At 35.6% G+C, this 9,821-nt stretch overlaps 1 protein-coding gene across 1 annotated transcript; it reads left to right on the top strand.

Annotated features, from left to right (window-relative positions):
• Window positions 1–2,555: 2,555 nt before the first annotated feature.
• On the top strand, window positions 2,556–6,316 carry LOC141693667 (putative envelope ADP,ATP carrier protein, chloroplastic). Its single transcript, XM_074498816.1, has 10 exons — window positions 2,556–3,009; window positions 3,362–3,418; window positions 3,639–3,701; window positions 3,820–3,876; window positions 3,958–4,041; window positions 4,204–4,272; window positions 4,371–4,483; window positions 4,590–4,759; window positions 4,975–5,053; window positions 5,916–6,316. Exons 1-10 carry the CDS (start codon window positions 2,677–2,679, stop codon window positions 6,037–6,039), a joined length of 1,149 nt encoding a protein of 382 aa, XP_074354917.1. The 5' UTR covers window positions 2,556–2,676; the 3' UTR covers window positions 6,040–6,316.
• Window positions 6,317–9,821: the final 3,505 nt, after the last annotated feature.

Raw genomic sequence — 9,821 nt, 5'->3', positions numbered from 1 at the left:
ATTTTTATCAGCTGGTAGGGGTTAAAATAGTCTTGTTTACTTGAAAAACTCAGAATAATTAACAATAACCTGTAATTTAGGTGTTTAAAAAGGACAGTTATCCAATATCTTTAGATTTTAGAATGACTGATATTTTAATATGGTCAAAGCGTAGTGTCATGCCCCGACAAAATTCAACCTCTTAAAGCGCGGAAGATTCTTGAGAAGACCGGAATGATCCGGATGACTCTAGAATATAACAGAATATTTTATAAGTCTTTAAAAGGCACTTGGAGATTCAAGAAGAATCTAGAAGATGGCGGAACTTGGTGGAGCTTGGTGGAACCTTCCAGGACCTTCAAGACTTGAGAGCTTTCGAGAGATTTCTTACGAATACTTGTGTATTTTCTTGATAGGTAGGTTCTAGAATAATAATGTATAGATAGTTGGTGGAATAATCTAGAAACATGTGGGATGTACATGTTCTAGAATTCTCTCTAAGTGGTGGAGGAGACTAAAAATAGGTGAGACCCCTCATTTGTGAGATAGTGGTATTGTGAGAATTGAGAGCAAAGTGAGAGCATTCAAGTGGGAGGCAAGTGAGCTTGCCTAGTGAGGGTGGGTGTTAACTTTGTAAAACTAGTAATGGGCTACTGTGTGGATCAAGGGGATCCAACTATTGTAATATTGAGTTACTAATAAAAAAGGGTCTTTGTTAGTAAGTGTGTGTGTCTAATATTACAATTCTCTAATATCCATTGCATAAGTGCTAGGGCGACACTTGGGGGTAAGGCTGGTCTAGTAGTTCGTTTGGTGGGCGACAAGCGCTATACGCCGGCACGGTTGGACTTAGAAGAGGTCGAACTTTATGACTGTGACAACTTGGTATTAGAGCTAAAGGTTATAGAGGGCGTAATCTTTATCCGAAACATGGCCAAAAGGTTGACGAAGTTCTCGTGGCGTTTGGCGCGGGCTTAGAGAAGCTGGAGGCGCGCATGGAGCAAATCGAGAGCAATTTCAAGACGTTGTAGGATCATGTATTTGAGAAACTTGGACGTGTGAAAGAGCGTCGACGAATCTGGTGGGAGAGAGTGTCATACCCTGACAAAATTCAACCTCTTTAAGCGCGGAAGATTCTAGAGAAGACCGGAATGATCCGGATGACTCTAGAATATAGCAGGATATTGTAAAAGTCTTTAGTAGACGCATTGAGATTCAAGAAGATACTAGAAGATGGCGGAACTTGGTAGAGCTTGGTGGAACCTTCCGGAACCTTCAAAACCTAAAAGCTTTCTAGAGATTTCTTATGAATACTTGTTTATATTCTAGATAGGTAGGTTCTATAATAATAATGCATAGATAGTTAGTGGCAAAATCTAGAAGCATGTGGGATGTACATGTTCCAGAATTCTCTCCAAGTGGTGGAGGTGACTATAAATAGGTGAGACCCTCATTTGGAGATGCATAGTGGGATAGTGAGATTGTGAGAATTGATAGCAAAGTGAGAGCATTCAAGTGGAGGCAAGTGAGCTTGTCTAGTGAGGGTGGGTGTTAAACATTGTAAAACTAGTAAGGGGCTAGTGTGTGGATCAAGGGGATCCAACTCTTGTAATATTGGGTTACTAATAAAGAAAGGGTCTTTATTAGTAAGTGTGTGTGTTTAATATTACAATTCTCTCATATCCGCTGCATAAGTGTTCGGGCGACACTTGGAGATAAGACTAGTCTAGTAATTTTTGTGGGCGACAAGCGCTAGACGCCGGCACAGTTGGACTTAGAAGGGATCGAATTCTAAGGCTGTGACAGTAGGCTGACAATAGACTAGATTAGTAGACACGAAAGGCAAAATGGAGCCCGCAATGGTTGACTCAGTTGGTTAAAGAGGTGAAAACAATCCTCTTGGTCACATGTTCAAATTTCACAGGAGGAGAATTTATGATTATGTCTCCTGAGACGGAGTATGTCGCTTAAATACGGTTTACCTTGGTTCACGTGGTTTGCAGGCTATTGCGTGAGCCCGTAGGGTTTACCCAATGCACCCGAAGGTAGCGGCTGCGGATTAAATACGATAAAAAAAGGCAAGATGGAATTTTAAGTGAAGGAGATGTTAAAATACTAATATAAAACTATGAAAAAGATTTACTCTACGTGTTTAGAGATTTTTTAAGTGATTGGTTTCATGATCTGCTCGTGCATCCGGATAGAGCTTGTTCTAAAATATTAGTATCTTTGGACTCACAAATTTATGTTAAATTCAGTTATATCGTGTAAAATTAGTATCTTTAGAAGCTCAGAAATTTATGTTTGATTAAGGTATTTGAACTGAGGTACACAAACTAAGACTTTAGTGATGTAATTTAAATTTATTTACGTATTTTTTTACTTTTTGTAAAGTCTACAAGTTATATTTATTTTCTTTTTATTGTTGTATAATGCAATTTTAAATTTGAAATGAAACTATTATAACCGAACCAAAATTTACAAAATTGATCCTATAATTTGGATTTTACATTTAAAAACAGAGGATAGGCAATTTCGGTTTTATCCGAAAACCTGGCGGTCTGGAATCCTCTTATTCTACTTTTTTTAACCAATCTTGCGAGGTCTATACATAGAAATTCTATATATGTAAACCGCAAGACTTTACCTTATCTTCTTCGTCTTCAAACCAAGAAAACTCCCTCCATTGTTCCTCAAATGGCATCAACAAAACACGACCCACCAACCCTCACATGGCAACACATTCCTGGTCTTGACCATTCTCCTTCTTCACACACTAGTGCGTGTAGCTTAGGAACTAAAAAGTTGCAGCTCTCTACAGTGGTTAGTAATGGTTTTGCTTGGGTTTCAATGGTGGAAAAGAGAGAGGACAGAGAGTTTGCACCAACTATGACACATCTTTTGAAGTATCCATTGGCTATGTTTGCTTTGGTTCCTAGAGAGGCTTCTCTTTTTGCTGCTGGTGCTGTTGCTGGAGCTGCTGCTAAGTCTGTCACTGCCCCTCTTGACCGTGTCAAGCTTCTTATGCAGGTAAAAATTATACATACAGGTGTGTAATGTAAAAATGTAAGTACATGCAAAGGACAAGATTGTTATTCATCAAATCAATGTTGTTGTTTGCGTGTTTACGTATTTTACATTTCCCCTGTTCAAATTTTTTTACAATCAAATCGAATGTCGAAAGCTCTAGTTTAGCCTTAATGACCTTTTAGCACTTGAAATTTTAAGTTTCCAATATGATAAGTAAGTTCGATTTCAGAATAATGTGAAAGTAAGTAGTTTCTTTGAATTTGTTCAAATAAATAGAGGTGAAGGCTTGAAATGCAGGAGTGTTTGTCTTCTACACTTCTCCTACCATTTTACTATATTTTTTTAACTACAGACTCATGGACTGAGAGCAGGCGAGGAGATTGCTAAAAAGTCCTTCGGATTTTTTGAGGTATCCTTTTGTATCGGTAATTTCTCTACATTCAAATCATGATTCTGTGTGTGCCTTGCTAAAGGTCAACCACCAATTGTACAAATTATATTCATTTACTAAGTTTACATTCGGGTTATGTACCTAATTTAGAGATTGGATGTATGTAGCCAACTCACTCTGTTTTGCATCCTCTTGAGTTGTGCTAGTATTTCATTATGCTCTTGGATTGTTACTGCAGGCCCTTGCAGTAATAGGGAAGGAAGATGGACTTAAAGGGTACTGGAAAGGAAACCTTCCTCAGGTCCTTCCGATCATCACTTTTTTTTAAAAAAAAATTGCACAGTTCAAAACAGTTTTTATAAATGTTCTGAGTTGTGCAGTTCTGTTAGGTCCTGATTTTCTTTTAGCTTATTGTGTAGGTGATACGTGTCATACCTTACAGTGCGGTACAATTGTTTGCTTATGAAACCTACAAGGTAATGCTGAATCCAGTGTGCAAATTTTTGTAGTCTTTCAATAAATGCATTTATATAATCTGTCTGATTTTGAACTTCCAGAAACTTTTTGAAGGAGAAGATGGCGAGCTCTCTGTTATTGGAAGACTCGCAGCAGGTGCATGTGCAGGCATGACTTCAACTTTCGTAAGTTATAAATCAGAGGAAAATGTTAAAAGTAAAAACACAACACTTCAATCTAGTATATATCCGTTAAAGACATTGTAATTTTATGAAAGTAGAAGTCTTTGTGATTTAATGTGCCTGTGCATGGACTTGGATTTTAATGATTCCCTTGAGTTTTTAAAGGTTACGTATCCCCTAGATGTGCTGAGGTTACGTTTGGCTGTTGAACCGGGATGCAGAACGATGTCTGAGGTTAGATAGTACCTTAGTTCATTGTGATTGTATTGAACTTCTGAAGAAACATTTTCTAGAATCTATAAGTAAAATTGTTTTAATAGAAGTGATTTCAGGTCACCTTAAACATGCTGAGGGACGAAGGACTAGCATCATTTTACAAGGGTCTTGGGCCTTCTCTTATTGGGATAGCCCCTTATATTGCTGTGAACTTCTGTGTGTTTGACTTGTGAGCTTTTGCAGTCTGCAAAGTGCAAACTATTTTGAAAGTTGATTATATAATAAAAGACTATTTGTCTCCTTGAATTAGTACTTAATTTATTCTACGGATGTAGGGTAAAGAAATCATTGCCAGAGAAATATCAAAAGAGAACTGAAGCATCATTAGTCACTGCTTTGGTGTCAGCTACCGTTGCCACTCTTATGTGTTATCCCCTGGACACAGTGCGAAGGCAAATGCAATTGAAGAATGCACCTTACAAGACATTTTTTGATGCATTTCCCGGTAATTGATGTACAATTGAAAATTATCGATTATTGATTAAATTTTCAAGTTGTATATAGGGATTGGTATCTAGGGGAACTTTTTCTTCAACATTGTATTTTTAGCTTTTCCGTTTCGTAGTTGTGGTTTTCTGTTGGCTTGAGCTGAACCAATAAATTATGGAAAGCTAGCCTTTAGATTTGAATTAATTGTGGTGTTTGCATATCACGGTGCAGGTATTGTAGAGCGTGATGGTTTGGCTGGATTATACAGGGGATTTCTCCCAAATGCATTGAAAACTTTGCCAAACAGCAGGTTTATCTGTCTTCCGTTTATCTACTTATTTTCTGCTGTCAATAATTGTCAATCATTTCCTGTTTTGTTTCTATTCACGTATGTTTAGCCTTTTGATAGAATATATAGGGCAAGTTGTTCCAGGCTTCGAGGTATTAGTGCCTTTAAATTGGTAACAATTTGCCTGAAGTATTAACTTGAACATGTCAGTAAAATTTGCAAATAGGAAGCTAGTTTTATGATTGGAACATCATATATATATATAATGAAATGTATGCCCTTGAATTACCAAGTGAAGAAGTTGTAACTAAGTCGTATTTCTTGCTTCTTGGATGGTTTTAATTTGAATCTAGAACGGAGTAAGGGATTGCTGTTTCTTTTCACTTAGAAAATTTTATGTTCGTTAGTGGATGACAACAGGGTCATATATACCTAGTATAGAACTTACAATAGGTCACCTGAGATAAAGGAGTGACTATGGTGGTGTCAGCTGATTCACATCCCCGACGGTGACCTAAATGGAAGTTCCAGTTCAGTACAAGATTTTTGGCAACTGAGCTAGATTTAAATTAACTGCTAGCAGGAATTAGGGAGGAATGTTAATTCCTGCATTACACAGAAAGTAGTCACAGAAAGTACTCTGCATCTACGGTGATGTAGTTCCCAGGTTATGCCAATAATATACAAGATTTGTTAACCTGAATCCTGTTTAAAGTTACTTCTTTAAACCATTGGAGCAAGCTAGACCAAAATAAACATAAACTTTTTACAGTCAAAATAACCAACTAGTTTCTGGAAACTGCACTCCAGACATTTCTGCTGGTCTGTTCTGTTTCAACTGGTATTGTAAATAGTAACCATCTTCATCCAATTTTTACTGCAGCATTAGGCTTACTACCTTTGACACTGTTAAACACTTGATTGCAACGGGCGAAAAAGAGTTGCAAAGAATTGTGGAGGACAATCAGAAGCAGCAAAAGCAGAGTGCTAGTGACTACACACTGTAGATTATTGTCAATCCATACAACATATTTACTCATTTTGTGGGCATAGCTTATCTATCAAAAACCCAGCTCAAATTTTGTAGGACTACTAATTTGGTAGTTTCATGAGTGTACAAAATATGTAGCTTGACTACTATTTTTACCGTGATAGTTAATGGATAATTGGATATGTACTGTATTGTTATCCCATATGTACTGTATTATTATTCCAGAAATCCAAAATGGGACTTATTGGGTCGAAGTATAGTCCAAAGATTAATAAGACTAATTGAATATTATTTTATAAAGAGAAAAAGGGATATAAGATACACCCGGTATAAGCAGTCACTTGCATCAGGTCAAAACGACACCAAACACTGCGTTTAAATTAAAAACTAACAGCCCTATTTTATAAAAACAAAAACCTAGTAGCACAGGTTCTATTAAACATTACATTATCTCTCTAAGTATTCTTATACACAGTATTCTTATCTCCCTTACGTGCATCTATATATACACAATATCAATAATAATTTAGAGAGTGATGACGGATGATCATCAAATATCCATTATCACATTATCAGATGATCCATTATCAGATGATTTATTTAACATTGATGAAGCATATAAATTTTACAATCATTTTGCTTTGACAAACGGATTTGCGATTTGAAGATATTCTACATACAAGTCTAGAAATAAAGATTTTATTACAAGAAGGACTTTTGTGTGCAACAGAGAGGGTTTTAAAAAAACGAGGTGAACAATGAGAAGGATGTAAAACGTCGACGAGAAAGTCGATGTGGCTGCCAAGCTTCTATGGAAATTATTCTAAATAAAAGTGGGTATTGGGAGATCAGGAAATTTAGTACTACCCCCGTCCCCCTCAATTCTTTATATTTTTTATTACATGCTTGACACACATTTTAAGACAACTATAAAGTATAGTTATATAATTTATTTTTAAAATTTCCTTTTTTTTATAAAGATTTGAACATTATATTTTTATTTAGAAGAAAGAAATTTCAAAAAAAAATTAATGCAACTACATTTAATAAGAGTATTAAAGTGCGTACCGAACCTCCGTCCGCCAATGTAAAGAATTGAGGGGGACGGAGGGAGTAATATTCATTCACACGACCTACTGAATAGTCCGAACAAGAAAAAGAGATTGCGGTCCCATAATAAATCTCATCAAGCACCTGTTTGCAAGAAACTAATGGACAATTATCCTAGTTATGGAGTTGGACCGGCAAAAATATCTCAGATTATTAATAGTACAAATAGTAGTGGTATAGATATTATCACACCTCAACAATTTTCAGATTATTTGAAAATTAAAAGGAAGAACAACATTGGTAAGGAGTGCATGATTGTGATACAAAAATTTTTGGAAAGCAAGAGATTCAGAATTTTACTATACCATTGAACTCGATGAAACACAAAGTTATAGAAGTATCTTCTGGTGTGATTCTAGAGCAAGAAAATCTTACATGAAATTTTATGATGTGATAGTCTTTGATGTCACTTACAAGACAAATAATTTCTCAATGCCATTTGCACCTTTCATGGGTGTTAACCATCATAGACAGTCTATTTTACTAGATTGTGCGTTGCTTTCGAACGAAAAAGAAGAAACATTTATTTGGTTATTCGACCAGAACCAAGCTCCTGGAGCTATCATTACTGACCACGACTCTGCAATTTGTAATGCTATTGCTAGAATGTTTCTACATACACATCATCGGTACTGTAAATGGCATCTTGGTCTTCATGAGTGTGAACACCTTCGTTCACTATAGTGCGCATACCCCACTTTCAATGAAGATTACAATAACTGGTGTAAAAAATCTAAATCTGTTGAAGAGTCCGAGAAGTTTTGGATTACGTTATGTGAGAAATACAAGCCAATTAACCAGGATCAGTTGTCTGAGACTAAAAAAAATATGATGAAGTCTTGGAAATGGATTGAAAATATGTACGAAAAAAGACGTCATTGTGTGAAGGCGTATTTGAGAGACACATTCTTTGCAGGTATTCATGCTCATACTTGAGTCATTTTGGAGATAATAGTCGTAGGACATAATTTTTTTATGCTCCATTGCTTTAGTAATCTACCACTGACCAATGTTCGATTTTATCGTAGGTATGAAAACTTCTCAAATAAGTGAGAGCATTAATTCATTTTTTGATGGATATGTTAATAGCAACACTCCTTTATCTGAATTTATTGAGCCGTATGAGAAAGCAATCAAAAGTCAACGTGACACGGATGAGAAAGAAGATTTGGTTTCCATGACAACAACTCCTGATTTTACAGTAATGCATTCTTTAGAGGCTCATGCTGGACGAATTTATTCTAGAAATATTTTTAAAATATTTCAAGATGAATTTAGTCAAATTTTGCACTGCCAACATAGTAAGGGAGTGAAAGAAGATGATGTGACCACATATGAGGTAGACTTCAAGGAGTAGGGAAGATCACACATTGTTAAGGTGGATGTTTCTGTTCTTGTGCAAAATTTGAAACCTGGGGAATTCCTTGCATGCATATATTATACATAGTTAAACAGAAGCTGTGCTTAGAAGTAATACCAAATGAATATATTTTACCAAGATGGACCTTAAACGGGAGATATAAAACTACATCTTCTGGTTGCGACTACAATGAAAGTCAAGATGGATCAAGTGACTTTAATAATTCAAATGAAGTAACACCACTAGAGGCCTGTACACTACGAGGTGATCTTATCATGATATATGAAAAAGCAATTTTTTGGAGAGACCAATATGAAGAAATGGTGAAAGAAACATAGAAGTGGTGGAAAAGGATTAAAGAGAGTGAAAAAATACATATGTCATAAACATTACGCGAAAAATGTTGAATCAAATATTGCAGGAGAAAGTTCACAAGCAGCAATTTTGAATTTTACTATTCATGATCCTGCCAAATGTAAGACTAAAGGCAGACCACGAAATGCATCACGCATCCTTACTGGAATGCAGGATAGTCAAGATTTGAATAAGAAAAGAAACTGTAGTTTGTGTGGTCAAAAAGGTCACTACAGGAGTACTTGTAAAAAAACTGACTGACTAGTTCATGTATTTTTATCAGCAAAGTGGCTACTCTTTTTTATTGTGTTTGTTTTACAGAATTAAGTCATTTAGGTTTATAGGTGTATTCACATATTACAGAATTTAAGTAAAACTTGTTGTAGTTTGGATCAGAATTGATCATTTTACTATTTTTCGTTGGAACTATGCAGATGAAATTAATACATATACTATATAATTTAAGCTTATTCAGCAGAATGAAGAGCATAGATCTGGCATAGTCTAGCTTTAAATAGTTTTTGACATGCGTAATGTGTTGGTGTGTGCTGGTTCCTGTTCTCCTTAAATTTTAGCTAAATAATCAAAGCAATGTCTCTACTTATGTATAAATGTGTCTGTGAGGTTCCTCAACCATTTTCTCAATAGTTTATATAATCCACTTTTTTAACCATATATTTATTGATATACCTAAGCTTGTAGTTTTACGGGCTGAGCATTGAAGAAACTAATGTACTATATCATTGAATTGCTGCCTTCTATTGCCTCTGGTTGCATATACCTCAGTTTATGTTTTTTAACTGGTGACTCAGACTTATTCTTACTGAAGTGATGTTCTGATTGTTTCTACTAAGCAAAGGTGTATGTGACTGTTTTTTTAGTTGTTCCCTTGACAATTTTAAAGACAACTGGTATGTAGAAAAATAAGCACAAAGCAGTAATACATGTATAATTTTTGATAAGGATCTTGTTAT

The sequence above is a fragment of the Apium graveolens genome, chromosome 10 (genome assembly GCF_009905375.1).
Source record: "Apium graveolens cultivar Ventura chromosome 10, ASM990537v1, whole genome shotgun sequence".
Lineage (NCBI taxonomy): Eukaryota > Viridiplantae > Streptophyta > Magnoliopsida > Apiales > Apiaceae > Apium > Apium graveolens.
The sequence above is the reverse complement of the archived record's forward strand: the minus strand, read 5'-3'. Positions and strand labels throughout refer to the sequence as shown.

Excerpts from the sequence above, each read along its gene's own strand:
- LOC141693667 (XM_074498816.1), top strand. The coding sequence starts at position 2,677 with ATGGCATCAACAAAACACGACCCACCAACCCTCACATGGCAACACATT. Across the intron at positions 3,877-3,957 it reads TTGCTTATGAAACCTACAAG|AAACTTTTTGAAGGAGAAGA; the intron begins GTAATGCTGAAT and ends TTGAACTTCCAG. Across the intron at positions 5,054-5,915 it reads AAAACTTTGCCAAACAGCAG|CATTAGGCTTACTACCTTTG; the intron begins GTTTATCTGTCT and ends TTTTTACTGCAG.